General features: G+C 41.0%; 1 protein-coding gene across 3 annotated transcripts in view; it reads left to right on the forward strand.

Annotated features, from left to right (window-relative positions):
* The first annotated feature begins 970 nt into the window (after nucleotides 1–970).
* LOC309392843 (glypican-5-like) overlaps nucleotides 971–18,639 on the forward strand; it is a 349,548-nt gene continuing 331,879 nt past the window's right edge. For all 3 annotated transcript variants that reach the window (XM_081954332.1, XM_081954333.1, XM_081954334.1), the window contains exon 1: nucleotides 971–1,566. In XM_081954332.1, the coding sequence (XP_081810458.1) occupies nucleotides 1,374–1,566 (193 nt within the window). In that variant the 5' untranslated portion in view covers nucleotides 971–1,373. The remainder of the gene's footprint in view (nucleotides 1,567–18,639) is intronic.

Consider the following 18,639-nt stretch of genomic DNA (forward strand, 5'->3'; position numbering starts at 1 on the left):
CAGAAAATGGAATTCTGTTTTAAATTAAACTTTGCTTATGGTTAACATATATTAAATTTGATAAGTGTGCTACAGCAGTGCTCCCAAGTCTTAAATAATTGTCAACTGACAGAAAGTCAACATGTAAAATTTCCCACATCACTGAGGCTCCATACAAAGAAAAGCTATTAGTGTGTACAGTGCAGTCTTACAAAACTTTTTAAGCTAATTCCTTTGTTTCAGGCTTGAGAGCAAGTATTGCTGAACAAGTTTTCATTACGTATCTCAAGGAAACTCTTTAAAACCTTCAGGGAATTCTTCCAAGGCCCTGCAGCTGTTTTTCTGTGAGGTGATAGTTTTTTGCACCTCACCACCCTTATTAGCATCTATGTATGTGCTACATTTCCAGTATTTCTGTCCATTGTTAGGCATAGTTCTGCCTTCGACCTTGTCCTGCTTACATTTAGACCTCCTGGTCTTACTCATTGGAGCACCAGTCTTTATATAGGTGGGCTTACACTATCAACGTGGAATTGAGAAGTAAAATTGCACTTAAGTGTTTACTCTCCTTGAAGGCGGTCCACAAGGTACTGGAAGCAGTCCAGATCAGAGAAATAGTTCTGTATTTTATTTGTTTACCAGTCCACACTTCATTTGATGAAAGAAAAGTTATTTTATAAGTCCCCCCCCCAAGGAAAGTTATTTTTTTTGAGGGGGGGAGAAGAAATACTCGCAGGTGTAGCATTGGAGTATATTGCAATAACGAAAAAGTATCCGGCGCGAGTTTGCACGGGATGCAAACTCATTTTTAAAAGAAACGTCCTTATTGGGGGAAAGTGTAAGGTATAGCGCAGGCTAATAAATAGGACGATTGCTCCTCTTACAGCAACTACGGAATAAAGAAGGATGGGCTGCAGGACCACTGCCACTTCCCGCCGGGCGTGTTCATTGGAGGCAGAGCGGGGAGGAGGAGGAGGAGGAGGAGGAGGAGGAGGAGGAGGAGGAGGAGAAGTCATATTTCGAGGAGTGGCGTCTCCCCAGCTGACGAGCTTTTCGGTATCCAACTCTTCGAACGCCCGCGGGAAAAGCGAAGGTTCTAAGAGTTGCAGCGTTCCACGCTTGGAACGTTGCTCTTCCCGGGATCAGGGCTTCGAGAGGTTCGGTGCAGGACCTCCGCGGGGCTTTTTATCCCCCTCTCCCCCTTTTCAATCCTCCGCCCACAGCTCGCAAGTTTATCCAGGGCAAGTCGTCCCCCCCTTCAACTTGAACGCTCGCTGCTACCTCTTTCACTCCCTCTTGTTCCCTCATTTCTGCGTGTGAGCCTGTCGATTTATTCTTGGGACGTGTGCTGCACGTCCCCTGGTTTATCTTTGTCCCCTGTGGGGAATGTGGAAATGGCCGGTGACAACAGTCCCGGAGTCTCCTTGTGTTGGCGACGCTTCGAGCTCTTACTGCTAGCGACAGCGGCCACCGGACTATGCAGCGGGGTCTTTGGAGTCAAGAATCCCAGCTGCCACGAAGTAAGGACGGCGTTTCAGATGCGGCAGATCGGTCCCATCAAGTTGGTTCCTGATATTCCCACAACTGGTCAGTACGATTTCCCCACCCCACCCTTACACCGGAATCGTCAAAACTCCCTCCCCCCCCGTTAAAAAACACAACTGCTTAACTCCTGTACTCTATCCCACTTTTGAACCTCTGAATGGAGAGGGTAAGGAAGGACATCAATCCGGCCAGCCCTTTTGATAGGTCTCGGAGACATTAAATTAGGGGTCCTGGGAGACAGGAGGGGAAAGCGACGCGAGTTGAAATGGTGCAGGCAGCGACAGCCCTGAGTGGGAAGTCTCCCTTTATCAAAATAAACCTTTTGTGCAACTTAACTTTGCTTGCGTTGACTACAGTAGTTCCAAGGCTAATATACGAGGCAGTGCGTATGTGTGTGTGGGGAGGCGGGGGGGGGGGCGATAACACCCTGTAAAACTTCTGGCATTGTTTGGGTTCCCGGGGCTAAGGGACCTTTGAAGCATACAGACCCGGCGGGTGAGCGCAGGTGTGCAAGGCGGCACAATCAGTTACTCGCGCAAGGACAAACCGTCTGCTCGGTCGCCTTTGGGGAGGCGCAAGCCAAAGAGGGAATTGGACTCCCCCGAACCGTTTTCCTGTCTTTTGCAAACTGGGAAGGAACGGGCAGCGCCGAGATAGAGAGCTCATTAAAAGGACAAGAACGTCCGTAGGAAAGATCGGAAGCGGGGTGTGACTGTTGACCTGATTGGTCTCCGTTGCAATCAATGCGGACGAAGGAGCGAACAATTAATAAAGCGCAGACTGGAGTTTTCGAAAGAAACGGAATGGGCTAGGATCGCGTTTTTCTTCATTCCTTCCCTGTTTAAATAAATAAATAAATGGAGATACAAGTGGGAAAAGGTGGGATTTGAGAGATTTGAGAATGTTGGGGAATGTTAGGGATGAAATGACAGGCCGGTACAGCTGTCGGTGGCTTCTGTGCTGATTTCCAAATCAAACCGAAGGCAGGGATAGGTAACTTTTTTGCCAGTTAAATGCCAAGCTTGTGAGTTTATGCATTCAAATATGTTTGCTCACTCATGCATATTTGCTAATGATCTCCGTGCTGGAGGAGACTGTGTCATATTTGTAATTGATTGACTGATAATCAGATTTCTAAGGCTTCCCAACCCAATAGAGAATCTGGGAAGTGTACAATTATAAACCAATACAATACATACAAAAGAGACAATAAATATAAAAGGGAGTTACAGAGAGAATAACATATTATAGCCCAGGCAATGTCACACATCAAAAAAAGCTCACCAGCAGCAATCTATCTGAAAACATGGGATAAAAACGTGTTTTTTAAGGCTTGAAGGGTTGGCTTGGTCACAGATGCCACAGGATGTTCCTTCAGAGGGCAACCACCACAACTTACTGTGGGTGGAGTCCTATGTAAATGAGGAGGTGAGGAGGTTTCATCTATGTTTGAAAGGATGTGTTTCATACCCTATTCAACTATTTCCCCCCCACTTGAGTTCAACAAATGGCAGGGCAGGAAATGGCTAAATTATGATAGCAATGTTGGATGTCCATACCTTGGGTTGAAAAACAGTGGTTTGGGGCAGCTGAGCATTTAATATTAATTTTAAACATCATGTAATTATTTTTGTGTAGTAGCAATCCATGTATTACCCAATATTTTTACAGACCCAAAATTAATGCCCTTTAATGTTTGAGAAAAACTTTTATTTATATTTCAGTGCCCCACTTCTACTATAATTTCTGCTAGATATTCTCCTCTTACCCTTTACCTTGACCCTAAGGTGGAGGCAGTATTGGTTTTTTTGTTTTTTTTGAAGAATTTTATTGGTTTTTAAACATTTATAGGGAAAGGTAAAAGGGTACATAGAAAATTTTGGCAGCTCCTGTGCTAGTGGTAGAAATCCCTCCAAATCTCACAATTTTTACAATGTTAAAGACAACGTATAAAAGATAAGCAAAAACAGAATCTTGTTCTACATTATATCAACCATGTGTTCAATCATCTCTTTTTTGTCACTTTCTAGTATATCGACAATTACAATAATATTTCAAATGCATTTATTTTTGTGACATGAGCCTTTTCGATATTGCTCCCTCCTCCCTGTCCCCAGATGGAGCCACATCTCCTCCCTCCTTCATATCTTGTGCATTACTACCTTTTTCACTACTCCCCATATTTTCGTCCTCTAGGAGAGAGTATTGGTTTGCTTATTTATTTATTTACTTACTTAGCATAATGACTTTTTATCCCTCGGTGTGGCATTATTAGATTCAGGCCACTGAAAATGGATGAACAGAAAAGCTGTTCTCCAGATGTGCCTGGACTATAAGTTTTAAAATGAATTTGGGAGTTTTCACACATATGCCAGGCAACAGAGCTCCTAAAAGGAGATAGCAGGTGAGTGATTGAGACTTGCAGTCATCCTATCTGTCATTCCATTCAAAGGTGGAGGGAGACCAAAGCAGAATCAATTAACTTTCCTCAAACTGTAGATAGGACAGAAGTGTTGAAATTTTCAGTTTTTCCCTGCCTTATTTCCCTTTAATAGCCTGGTAGAAAAGCTATCATAGGAGCTTCCTTCAGGTGAGTCCATCTGCCACAGAGAATGACTGAGTCTATAGCTGTGATGGTGAACCTATAGCACGCATGCCACAGATGGCATGCAAAGCCATATCTGCTGGCATGCGAACCATCAGCTCCAGCATGCATGTGTGTGCCGGCCAGATGATTTTCGGCCTTCTGGAGGGCTGGGGGAGTCTGTTTTTGCTGTCCTGATGCTTTAGGAAAGTCTCTGTAACCTGGAGAGGGTGAAAAACAGCCCAACGGGCCAACTGGAAGTTTGTTTCCAAACTTTCATTTGGCCCGTTGGGCCCATTTTTCAACCCCCCAGGTTCTGGAGGCTTTCCTGGAGTCTGGGTGTGTGTGAAAATGGCCTTTCCCACCCCACCTAGAGGAAATACCAAGCTCAGCTTGGAGGTGAGAAGTATGGGGGGAGAGTGGGGAGGGCTGTTGTGCGCGCATGCACATGTAAGGGTGTGCTTTGCATTATGGGTGCCAATACTCAACAATAAAAAGGCACCCAGCAAGAAAAAGATTAGCCATCACTGGTCTATAGGCACAGAATGAGAAACACAACTGTGGATACAACAGAAGAGAGAACTGGTCAGCTGTGCCTTCCATACGCAGTTGATTTAGGTTACTTTTACCCTCTCATGCTTCAGTTAGGATTAGGCCATGCAGAGTGGGCAGAAATAGTTTTTGGCTCACAATACTGTATGTCTATTCCACTAAGGAATAACTATTTTCTTTCTCTCTCTCTTTCTCTATCTCTCTCTGTCTCTCACTCTCTCTCTCTCCCCCTCTCTCTCCCTGTCTCCCTCCCCCTTCTTCCCTGTGTGTGTGTGAGAGAGAGAGAGAGAGAGAAAGAGAGAGAGAGAGATTCAGGAGCAGCTGCTATCTCATTCAGTTCCCCTTCACATGGGCAACTACATGAAGATAGCTTTTCTTTCCATCATTACCTACTTTTCATGAACACAAGAGGAGCAGTTGGTTGGTGTCACATTCCTTAGGATCTGAATGGATGACATAGTCATGCTGTGCATGGCACAAACTGGTGATGTCTGGGTCAAGGACAGATGCACTGATTCAAGTCATTAGGTATTTCATATCATGCAATTTCTTTATCTAAAACAAAAATCTCTCTCTCGTGTTATCTTTGACTAGTGGGGAGCAAACAAGAAGCAAAAATTCAGAAAGTGTGTTTAAGCCAAAAGAAGGACTCGGTCCTCTTGAGGTATACCACCTGTTTTGAGGGAAACAGGAATCTAGATGGGCTTCTCCTATCTTTTCGCCAATTATCTGATCACTGTGTGAATTCCAAATGTAAATGAAAGATGTGCAAAACATTTTTCCAGAAACACTTCTCGTTTTAGGGGCAACTTAATAAAGTGAAAGGCAGAGTAGCACTGAAACTGAATATGTGTTTTCCAGATAGGAGGTCTGCATAGTTCCTTTTGTTAGCTAAACCCTGGAGCAGATGAGTCTCTGCATTCTAATCAAAACTAAGAGAAAATCTCTTTTTGACAACCCAGGGTGCAGAAAAATGAATCTGTTGCCTCAGCAAATGAGATTGTTGTGATCACTTGGTGCAGGGGAAAATAAATGCAGAGTCAAATGATTCTGAATTGCAAGCCTAGGGAGTTCTTGGAGCTGTGCCAAGAAAGAATTTAATCCAGACCACTTTGTTGCAAGAGCCATGAAAAGTGGAAAAAAAAATTATAACATCAGTTTTAACTCAATGACAGGTGGACCACAGTAAAGCACATTTTGTAGAAAAGTTAAACTATTCTTTTTCACATCAAAAATAACAGCTTTGCCTTTTAATGCAAGTGTGCATTTGCAGTTATCGAATATTTTTTTTTGTTAAAATTGACATGTTTTATCCTGATGGTACTGTTGTATGGATTTATATTATGGGATATGAAATATAAGATGGGAATGATTTTTCTCACTGAATCAAAGTTAATCCCACAAATTTATATGCTATTTTTTTTAAAATTGGGTATTTATTGAATTTTTGAAGAAGAAATAAAGAAAAAATAATCTTTGCAAATACAGAGATTAACTATACCAGCGATGGCGAACCTTTTTTGGCTCGCATGCCATAAGTGGGGGGAGCGCAGGGGGGTAGGGTGCAGGCGTGCCATACCCATAATGCAATGTGCGACCCCCCGGTGCGCATTCGCGCACTACAGGCGTGACCCCCCATTTCTTGCATGCTTTTTTGCCCTCCCCAGGCTCCAGAGGCTTTATAGGAGCCTAGGGAGGGCGAAAATAGCCTCTCCGCCCCCCGGAAGCCCTCCAGAGGCTTCAGGGACCTTCAGGACACTTCCCTGAAGCCTCCGGAGCAGTCAAAACGAACCTCCGAGCAAACCGGAAGTGACTTCCGGTTTGCTCGGAGGGTTGTTTTGAGCACTCTGAAGGCTTGAGGGACCTTCAGGACGCTTCCCTGAAGCCTCTGGAGCAGTCAAAGTGACCCTCCGAGCAAACTGGAAGTCCGTTCCCAAACTTCCGGTTTGCCCGTAGGGCCGTTTTTTTGCGCTCTGGAGACTTTAGGGAAGCTCATGAAGCCTCTGGAGGGCCTCCGGGGGGCGGGGGAGGCTCTTTTCACATACACCTATAAAGCCTCTGGACCCTGGGGAGGGCGAAAAATGGATTTAAAAAAGGGTGAACTCAGCTGGCCAGCGTGCACATGCGCACTGGCCAGCTGACAGGGCAGCGCCTTGCGTGCCCTGACAAATGGCTCCATGTGCCACCTGTGGCACACGTGCCATAGGTTCGCCATCACTGAACTATACAGTACTAGAAATAAACTTCAAGTAACTATGATAGGAAAGGAGAACCTGGGATTTGCGGGGAAAAAAAGCTAGCTTCCAAACAACTGAAATTTCAAAAGCCATGCTATAGTAAAATAGTGGAATAATCTATATTAACTGCATGAAATAACTTTTGTATGTTATATTTTCACCCCACCCTATCCCACTCCATACTAAGTAACGGCTGCACTTTTATTGCATGAGCAAACCTTCTCTAAAATGTCTTAAGAGTTGTTGAACATTCATATTGCACCAGGGTGAAATAAATCTGCTCAGAGGTGAGCCCTGGTTCTTTTTCCAATAAAATTCACTTTTAAGTAAACGTGAACAGGATTTTGTTTTATCAGGGTGTGGGAGTTTTAGGTTTCTTGGAATTTTGGCTTCATGCTCTTCTTTGCTTGAGCACTTTTGGGAAATGCTCAAAAGAGATAAAGAAGACAATAGTTTTGAATAACTAGACATCAGTAAAGAAGGAAGAATAATCTTCATGGTGGTGTCAAAGCTATTACTTTATAAATATTTGTAATACTGAGGCAACCTGTCTATGCAAAATTGTCTATTGTTCTAGTGCAGAAAAATATTGTAGTGTGAGTATTCATAAAAATAATTTCACTGTGTGTGTGTGTGTGTGTGTGTGTGTGAGAGAGAGAGAGAGAGAGAGAGAGAGAGAGAGAGTTTTGTTTGTCAAAGAAACTGTCCTGCACAAAACCCAGAGCATCCTAGAGTACATCAGTAAGATGGCATCTGAAGATCGGTGCTGAGAGAATGCCTAAAACAGCAGCAGACATGGGAGGAAGATCATATGGAGAAAGTGCAGTAGCAATACAAGACTCTGCATGGGATAGCTGAGGTGGCACTGCTGGAAAGGCTGGATTAAAAGACAGAACGGAGGAACTGCTTATAGCACAAGAACAGGCACCAAGCCCTAGATCCATAGACGCAAGAGTCTAGCATGCTAGGCAGTATCCAAGGTGCAGACTGTGCAGGGAGGCCTCAGAGCTAGCCGAACACATAATGGTAGGGTGTGAATTGCAGGAAGCAATAGCATATATTGAGTGACACAATCAAGTAGCTGGCATTGTGTAGAGGAACATCTGCAAATATATGGGGTGGACCCTCCAAAGTCCAGATGGAAGATTCAATCGAAGGTTGTGGAGAATAGCAGGGCTAGGATACTGTGGAATTTCCAGATCCAGATAGGCAGGTAAAGTACTGGCCAGCCAACCAGACATCAAAGCAGCAGACAAAAAGCAAAAGACAGTGGTGATGATAGATGTACTGGTGCCAAGTGATAGCAACATCAGGAAGGATAGCTGGAAAAGTGCCAGGGCCTGAAGGAGGAACTAGAGAAGTTGCTGAAAGTAAGGCCAAACTGGTCCTAATGATGGTTAAAAACACTTGGGGCTGTGACTTCTAAACTAGGAAAGTGTTCCAGCAAATCCAGGAACAACACCAGTTCTCTCTGTCCAAAAAAGTGCTTTTGCTAGGAAGAAATAAGATAACTGCATACCAGTGACGTGCGGTGAGGTTTATGACTGGTGAGGCACTGACACAGTGCTGAGTTTCAAATATTTTTAGACTTGTGGACTTCAACTCCCAGAATTCCACAGCCAGGCATGCTCAGTTCCAATTTAAAGCAACAGCATTTGTTTTCTCCTTTGCTCCTTCTTTCTTTTTCTTTTTCTTCTCCTTCCCCTCCTTCCTCCCTCTCTCCCTTCCTCCCCCTCTCTCAAACACACACACACACACACACACACACACACACACACAGACAGAAGTTGGATTGGACTATCACTCCTACCCCTTCCCTCTCTCACTCACTCTCAAACAAACCCCCCCACACACAAAAGTTGGATTGGATATCTTTTCCAGTGGCTTGAAAGCAGCTCCTCTGCCATCCCCCCCCCCATTCCCCTGCTGCCTTTCCCAAACACCTCCACCATTGCAAATGCAGCCTGCTGTCTGGGTGGGAAATGCCTGGAACACAATAAAGCCCACCCACCACCTCCTGCTGGCAGGCTGGGGTGAGAGGAGAGGCAGAGAAGCCAGAGGGGAGCCGAGCCTTCCAAAAGAAAGAGGCTGGGGGGAAGTGTGTGTACTACAGCATGGCTCTTTGCCTGGCTTCCTACCTCCTCCTGTGGTCTCCTCAGTGCTTGCTTGTGCTCTCCCTCCCCAAGTGTAGTTTGATTGCAGGTGGAGCCACGTTGCCTTTTCAAACTTGTAATCAGTGAAGCTGGGCTAGATTTTTATATAGTTTTATCCAGCTGTGTGTGTGAGAGAGAGAAATGAATGGGGGCCTGGGGAGGAAGTCACTACACTTGGGGAGGGAGAGCACCAGTGAGGAGACCACAGGAGGAAGCAGGAAGCCAGGCAAAGAGCCATGCTGTAGCACACACACAGGCCCCACAACGTGGCTCTGCCTGCAATCAAACTACTCTTGGGGAGGGAGAGCACAAGCGAGCCAGGGTCCTTCCCTCCAGCCTTTGCCCAAAGCCCTGCACAGCACCAGGAGGATGAAGTTTGAATTCCTCCCCCTCCCTCCAACCCACACGTACCTTTTCCAGCTTTTTTTAACAGTTAAGCAGAGTCATCCACGGTGAGGCAGCAACTAGCTCAGCTTTTTCCTTTTCCTTTTTTTTTTCATGATGAGAGTGGGGAGGCTGTGCCTCACTTGCCTCACCTGACTGCACGTCACTGCTGCATACAAGTCTCAAACTTCCAGGCCTCTGGCAGAGGATCCAAAATTGAGGAAGACACATACCATCCATTGGGGTAAAAAGGGAATTTCTGGCAAAATGACTTTTGTACTTTTTATTGCAAGACCATACTGAGTATCTGGAATACCCAGAATGACTAAACATTCCTATAGCATCAGTGTCTCTCTGTATAAGTATGTATTGTATTAAATGCATTTGTGAATATAGTTGCAAAGAATAATACATATAAAACCCATCCACTGCCCTTCTTTTAAGGTGACCAACTTTTTTACAATGAAAAGGAGGACAAAACATGTTCTATTGTCCAAAATGCTAAGGTGACCAACTTTTTTACAATGAAAAGGAGGACAAATAAATTGGAAAAAATATATCGTAAATAAAAGAAATATTTTATTCATTGCAACAATAATACACTAAAATATGATATATGCTTAATAAAAACATTTGCAACATTTTATATTGTAATTATGCTTACATGCCTGTTAATTATTATTTAAATGAGTACTTTTCCATTGAATTAATATTTTTTGTCAATGTATCATCTTCTAACAATATATTGGAAATATCTGTACAAGAAATATCCTTCATATTGAATTTTACGGCAAGTGCTGCAGCTAGAGTATCAACATTCAATCTCGATTTCTCACTTGTCGAAAAATCATTGGCAATTGAAAAAAAAACTTTCAACTGCTGCATTAGTTCCAGGGCAGCACAACGTAAATTGAACAAGTATAAATAAATGTTCACATGGAATATGTTCATTTTTGAAATGGCTGAAAATATCCACCCATCTTTTATCAATTTCAACATGTTGATTTTCCCATTGTATTAATTTTTCAGAATTTAAATATACATTCAGTCTTCTAATTTCTTCAAAGAGACAATTGTCATCTATTTTAATGTCTAGCATTTCTTTAGATAAAAATTCAACACAAGATTCAATGTCTGTTCAATATACTTGTGATGAAGTAAAAAAAACACCGTTAAAAACTGTTTAATAAAACGTGAATTGTACTTACCTCTGTATAATTGAATATTCACTGAGAAAGAAATAATTACCGTGAGTCATTCAATTGCCGATGTGCCATGAGTCTACTGCGTGTGTATGTGCCGTGTTGTGTTTCGGTAAGAAGTAAACAAAGCCACTTGCACGCGGCGCTCTCTCTCAAGGTCTCCCGTGCGGAGCGCATGCATCTCATAATCGCGTCTTATACCACACTATACCCAGTCTTGACGAATTGTCATGTCAAATACAAATACATCACATAATGCGCAACAGATTAGTCTTCAAATATCGAAAAGGAGGACATGTAGGAGGACACTTTTCGAGGGAGGACAGAACTTACAAAAGAAGGACTGTCCTCCCTAAAGGAGGACAGTTGGTCACCTTACTTCTTTGGTTGGATTCACAACAGTGGTGGGATTCAATTTTTTTTACTACTGGTTCTGTGGGCGTGGTGTAGTTCGGTGGGTATGTCTTGGTAGGCGTGGCAGGGGAACCATACTGTAAAATTTCCATTTCCTCCTGATCAGCTGGGACTCGGGAGGCAGAGAATAGATGGGGGTGGGGCCAGTCAGAGGTGGTATTTACCGGTTCTCCGAACTACTCAAAATTTCTGCTACCGGTTCTTCAGAACTGGTCAGAACTTGCTGAATACCATCTCTGGTTCACAAGTTAAGTGCTGATCCTTCAAATTCTGAAAGTATTTAATCTGGTAGAAGCATTTTAGAAATGTATTCTGAAGCATTTGGTACTTGTCTTGTTCTGGTGATACTGGGTGATATTAAGCCATGTTATTTTTATGGCAAGTTGCTAAGTATAAGTATTCAGAATATTATTGATGATTTGAATGTTTTGGACATCTTTCTGTTTTTCTTTAAAAAAAAACACTTTACTGAGAAAGCATTAACATCTAAGGAAGCAAGTGACACTGTGTGTCCTGTAACTTTGTAAAAGATATGTGTGCTGATGCTCTTGTCACAATCAAGGCTGCTGTATCAGTGTTCTCTTTTATGTTAGTTTCAAATTTGGATGCACAAAAGTCATGGCCTTTCTCAGTTATAGCTGGAAGTTGCAGCCTAGTGGCTGAAGTAGTACTTAGTGCCAATGAGAAGACGAGAATTGTACAAAGGAAATGAATATATAAGGATCAGAGTTTTTCTATGGTGGCTTGACTGGTGTCCACATCAGCATCATTTTGATGCCACGTGAAGACTTTTATATTTTGGAGACTTTTTAATAGGATTGTAATCCTTAGTTTTTAAATGATTGCTGTTGTTTACTTTCCGTGTTTTTCTTTTTTCTTTTGTTTTCTTTTGATTCAGATTGCATTGATTTTATATGTGTTTTATTGCAAACTAACTAGACAGTGTTTGCTTTTAGGTGGTTTAAATCTTTACTAGATAAACAATAAAATAGAAATCTCAATATTCGGGGGGTTGGTTAATGTGGTATAGATGACAGACATAAAAGCTTAGGTTTGTTTTTGCCCCACTAGGGTTTGCTTTATTGAACAAAATTAAAGTCCTCCTTCCGACTTAATGTTAACTATATGTTTATGTCTTATGTTTCCTATTCAATTATTTCTATCTGTCTTAATCTAGAGTCTTTATATTTCTTTATAGCAGTTTATAATTGCTTCTCTACTGTACATTTTTATTCCTATTCACAAATTTATAATTATCTATCTTGACTATTCCCTAACTCTTGAATACTTCCTTATTTCATCAAGTCTTCAGCTCTTGTAGCCAAACTCAGTCCATTAACATTTGAAAACCCTTTATACTTCGTCTCTCCTGACATTTATGGACGCTTTCTTCTCCACAGCACTCATGGTTTTCTAGTCCTAGAGATAATTTGTAAAAGTCCATACCTGAGCTGCTGCACACAGTGGGCTTATTTTAGTTCTTTCAGCAAGTCTTGCCTGTTAGATAACAGCTCCAAGGATTGGCCTTCCTTTGTGTCCTGAGACCACCATTGAGATGCTTATCTTTGAACTTTCCCCCAGATTTTCTCCAGTTTTCCGGGCTCAACTCTTCTTTCCCACCTGAAGTGGGTTTCTAATCCAGTTTATGGCACATATTCTCCAATTAAATCTTTTTCCCATTGAAAGAGGGAGCCCTCTAACTCTTGATTCTTCTACAATCAGAAATAGGAATCTTCCCAATCAAAGCTAGTATTGATTTCTACACCCTTATATCGCAACCCTTAAACCCTTCACTCATTGATTTTATAATCACTTTAAAAAAAATAGTGATTTTTATGATGTAAGTTATTTTTAGTCTTGTTTTACAGCAGCAGCATTGCAGGAAATTATGTAATACAGGGTTATACCTATAACATTAGAATATTTAGATAAAGATTGCCTGTGAACTTAAAAATGCATAGAATAATTTCACCATACGCAGATGAACTTTTTATTACTTTGGAATAAAATAGAACACTTACTACTTTTCTTGATGAGTTACTATAATATCATGGGAACATGGTCTTGTTATCTCAGGACTTTGATTTACCGTATCGGGTTTAGCCTGTGCGGCACTTTTGTATTGAAAATATCTTTCCCTTCCTCAAGTTGCCATAGTATTTCCATAGCATTATAGTTTATATAATTCCCCTTCCTGTTTGATGTGTTCATATGAGAGTCCAGCCCTGATTGCCAATGTTAGGACAATATAGCATTTTCATAAGGATGTATCAAGCATCAAAACTGGTGCTTTGCAACACGTGGAATCATGAATCAAGCACTTTTCTTCAAATAGATAAACAGTCTGATATATTTTTGTACATCTTCTGCTTCTGAAATGCAAAAGATGTCCTACTCTTGCACATATATGCAATGAATTCATAAAAGATGCTTTGCAAAACACTCTGTTTGAATGAAGCATTCCTTCTTGCTTGGCTGCTCTCAAGATTGTCCCGCTTGTATGTATGTGTGTGAAGAGGCAACATTTCTGCTGGGATTGGCAGTGGATCGTTTCTGCATTTGCATACACATGTACAGACAGTGGAGGAAAGCCTTTGAAGCAGATCTGTCAGCCTGTCAAAAGAGGTGGCTACTCCAAGGAGAGATGCTTTGCTTGTGCTTAATAGGATTTGAAAAACACTCCTTTTGATTGCTTTGCACACCCCTAAGTGTTATGTCAGCAGAAAGTTATATCGGCATGGCAAGAGATAGTCTCAGAAGGTTCATTACTATGGAAATTAGAAAACAGGGGCTTCCAGATCAGAAGATGATTTAAAGTTCAGAACTTTAAAGGGTTAAATCATACAGCAAACTGAGAAATGAGCAATCCACCTTTTTCTTTGTTTTTCATAATTCTCCATAGCAAAAGTGGCTTAATACTTCAAGATGAGAGAAATTGGATTCAAATTCCCTCAACATTTGCTTTTTTGCCAGAAAATATTATAATTAATCCTTTGCTGATATAATCAGGTTGCTTGAGATTTGGGGGAAAAATGTATGCTTTGCGTTATACATTATGCCATCTTTGGCATAAAAAGTAGATATTTGGTTTATAATAGTATCTGTGATTGTTTAGTTATCCTCTGCCTTGTTTCTCATACAAAATCATATTAACAAATCTGTACTGTTACTCCTTGTTAACAAAACAGTCTTTCTTCTCTGACCCGCTGCAGTTGCTGAAGTTCATACTAACTTACCTGTTAGTTGTTAAAACATGTCCTAATTTATAACGGGTTCAGTAGTTTTAATTAGTGAAGTCATCAAAGTAAACAGTCAAAGCTCAGACATTGTCGGATGACAATCCCTGTCATATATGGAATGTTACATTGCTGTACCAGGTATGACATGTTAAATAACCCCATCAAGAAAGGCTGATTGCCAGTCCTAAAGTTCATGATTAATATAATCTTTCACTTGATTGCAATGACCTTGTGTCACCTAGAGCATGACAATATTGAAAACCTATATATTGAAGCAAACCCTATTTTGAGTGCTTTTCCAATAAAGAAAGCTCTAATAAAAGTTTATTTCTGTTGAGTTTGTTGCAGTTCTGATCATGAAAATTACTTCTTCAGTCTAATCTTTGGTTCTCATAAGCAACCTTGCAATTCTGGTGACGCTGATGAGGAACAGAGGAAAATAGAAGCAATGTCACACAATAAGCTTTTGAAATGTTGAACAGACCCCTTATATATCTAAGCAAAGGACTCCTGGTAAGTAAGTAAATGGCTTTCAGTTCTTGATTGTAAATACCAGTGGCTGAACATAACCTAAAGGATTTGATTTATATTTTGCAGTCTGAATTAACACTACCTTTGAAGGAAGCCTTCAAATATTACTTTGATGACTGCTACTATCAGAAATCTTCTGGAAACATTGGAGATCTGGAATGGAGCTATGATTCTATTTTTACAGAGAACCTGCACCACTTTTACTGTGGTGTGAGTTATGTAATTCAAGTGAAATCAGATCTGTTTGTGACTGTGGGGTTGACTCATGGATTCAAACCAGCCAGAAAGCAAGCACATAGGATAGCAGTGTCACAATATTGTTCTGAAGATGATAAGACACTTCCTCCAATATCATACGATGCTATGTATTTATTTAATCAATAAATTAAATAAATTACATTATAACTTTTTAATTGATGTGTTATTATTTTTGCCCAGTTTTTCAATATATTGAAGGACAAAGACATTCAAAAAAACATTTATTACATTATAAATCCTCAGGGTGCCATCGGCCAGACAGTGTCGGCTGGGGACCCCCAGGGGGAGAGCCTTCTCTGTGGGAGCGCCTTCCCTCTGGAATGAGCTGCCCCCGGAGCTTCACATAATCCCTGACCTCCGGTCCTTCCGACGCGCCCTAAAAAGTTGGCTTTTCCAGCAAGCCGGCCTGGTCTGTTAATTTTATTTAATTTTTAAAATGTGAGTGTTATATAAATTGGATTTGTTTTTTGGACTGTTACTAAATTCCTTTTAACTTTTGTACTATGTGTTTTTTAATGCTGTACGCCGCCCTGAGTCCTTGGAAGAAGGGCGGCACATAAATCTAATAAATCCAATCCAATCCAATCCAATTATAGGGAGATATGGGGTATGAATTATCTGTTTCAAGAGAAAAGAAGAACTGATAAACTACATAATCATGCAAAAGTCCGTTTCCCTAGAATTAAAACAATGAGGTCTGAACCAGCTATGGAAGACTTAGCTTATAGATGTTTCAACATTTTCCAAAGAAAATCAAAAGAATAAGATTAATGTTACTGGCCATACATGTACTATTATATAGCCCCAATTATCTGAAATGTTAGCAAAAAAGGTGTCTTCTGCCTTTTGAAAACTTTCCAAAGTAGGTGTTTTCCTAAAAATTACAAACAGACAAAAATGCAGAAATTTTAAACTTTTCTGTGAAGAAACTTTCAGGATGTTAGTGTTTATCACTTTGTTAGTCATAGTGAACTAAAATTAATTTTATAGAGATATTTAATTGCACTCTGAAAAGGAAAGTAAAAGTAAATTTAAGATACTTTACAGATAGAACATTTTGGGCAGTGTTATTTAGGGCTAACGCACTTACTGCTATGACAACCAGGCCACATCTGACCCAGAAGCTTACAATACAATACAATACAATACAATAGTAGAGTTGGAAGGGACCTTGGAGGTCTTCTAGTCCAACCCCCTGCCTAGGCAGGAAACCCTATACCGTTTCAGACAAATAGCTATCCAACATCTTCTTAAAGACTTCCAGTGTTGGGGCATTCACAACTTCTGGAGGCAAGCTGTTCCACTGATTAATTGTTCTCACTGTCAGGAAATTTCTCCTCAGTTCTAAGTTGCTTCTCTCCTTGATTAGTTTCCACCCATTGCTTCTTGTTCTACCCTCAGGTGCTTTGGAGAATAGTTTGACTCCCTCTTCTTTGTGGCAACCTCTGAGATATTGGAATAATGCTATCATGTCTCCCCTAGTCCTTCTTTCTCTTAAGCTAAACATACCCAGTTCCTGCAACCGTTCTTCATATGTTTTAGTCTCCAGTCCCCTAATCATCTTTGTTGCTCTTCTCTGCACTCTTTCTAGAGTCTCCACATCTTTTTTACATCGTGGTGACCAGAACTGAATGCAGTATTCCAAGTGTGGCCTTACCAAGGCATTATAAAGTGGTATTAACACTTCACGTGATCTTGATTCTATCCCTCTGTTGATGCAGCCTAGAACTGTGTTGGCTTTTTTGGCAGCTGCTGCACACTGCTGGCTCATATTTAAATGGTTGTCCACTAGGACTCCAAGATCCCTTTCACAGTTACTACTACTGAGTAAGGTATCACCTATACTGTACCTGTGCATTCCGTTTTTGTTGCCTAAATGTAGAACCTTACTCTTTTCACCATTGAATTTCATTTTATTAGATAGTGCCCAATGTTCAAGTTTGTCAAGATCCTTCTGTATCTTAAGCCTATCTTCTGGAGTGTTGGCTATTCCTGCCAGCTTGGTATCATCTGCAAATTTGATGAGTTCCCCATTTATTCCCTCATCCAAATCATTGATGAAGATGTTGAAGAGTACTGGGCCTAAAACAGAGCCTTGGGGTACTCCACTGCATACTTCCCTCCATGTAGATGCAGTTCCATTGAGAACTACACGTTGAGTGCGGTTGGTCAGCCAGTTACCAATCCATCTGGTGGTGATGCTGTCTAACCCACATTCTTCTACTTTATCTAGTAGTAGGTTATGGTCTACCTTATCAAAAGCCTTACTGAAGTCCAAGTAAACTATATCAACGGCATTCCTCTGGTCCACTAATTTTGTCACATTATCAAAGAATGCAATAAGATTAGTCTGGCATGATCTGTTTTTGACAAATCCATGTTGGCTTTTGGCTATTACTTTGTTTGCTTCTAGGTGTTCGCAAATTCGTTGCTTGATTATTTTTTCCAGAATCTTTCCTGGTATTGAGGTTAGGCTGATAGGTCTGTAGTTTCCTGGATCTAATTTTTTCCCTTTTTTGAAGATGGGAACCACATCAGCTCTTTTCCAGTCCTCTGGTAGTTCCCCGGTGTTCCAGGATCTCTGAAAGATATAATTCAGTGGTTCTGAGATCTCGTCTGCTAGTTCCTTCAGCTTGTTTATTAGCTTGTCTAATAAATAGGAAGTGTTGGTTAGACTGTACAGGAAAACAATAAAAAGCAAAAGTAAGTAGAAAGATTTTCAGTTGGGAGATCATGTCAAAGTATTCAGTTTGAAGGAAGATTTGAAAATGGCTACTAGCAAACTGACATAAATGAAATCAAATTGGGACAAGGGGCAAAAGAGTGATGTGTAGATCATTAGTGGGAAAAATGTTTTACTACCAGTTCTCCTGGGCGTGGCTGGTGGGCGTGACATGGCTTTGTGGGTGTGGCAAAGGAAGGATACTATAAAATGTCCATTCCCACGCCACTCCAGGGGAAGGTTACTGCAAAATCCCCATTTTCTCCCGATCAGCTGGAATTTGAGAGGGAGAGAATAGGTGGGGGCGGGGCCAGTCAGAGGTGGTAATTACTGGTTCTCCGAACTACTCAAAATTTCCGCTACCGGGTCTCCAAAACTGGTTAGAACCTGCTGAATAGCACCTCTGGTGTAGAATGCGCCTGTAAAGAACTAATTTTATTCAGAAGAGTTCCTGAAGATCCCTATTTATTTCTGTAAAAACTGAATAAGCATCATAGGTTTCTAGACATTGTAAGTTCAATATTACATTTTGTTAAAGGAAAAAATAGAAAGTGCACAAGTACTATTTTTTTCTAACATAGTTGTTTCTCAGAAAAGTAGTCATAATATCTATTTACATTACTTGTATCCATTCTGTGAAATGGTGCAATAATTCCATAAGGCCAAAATGCCCCCTAATTTAACAGTCAGGCATAGCCTGTTTTTATATAACTCCTATTGATATCACATCAGGTCAAAATTCTTGACATGTCTGAAAAATCAATAAGACCCAGGAAGACTAATATAATAATATCTTGCTTTGATGAAATGGTATCTGTTATATAATATAACAATGTGAT

Source organism: Natrix helvetica (assembly GCF_964273705.1).
Source record: "Natrix helvetica genome assembly, chromosome: 5".
Lineage (NCBI taxonomy): Eukaryota > Metazoa > Chordata > Lepidosauria > Squamata > Natricidae > Natrix > Natrix helvetica.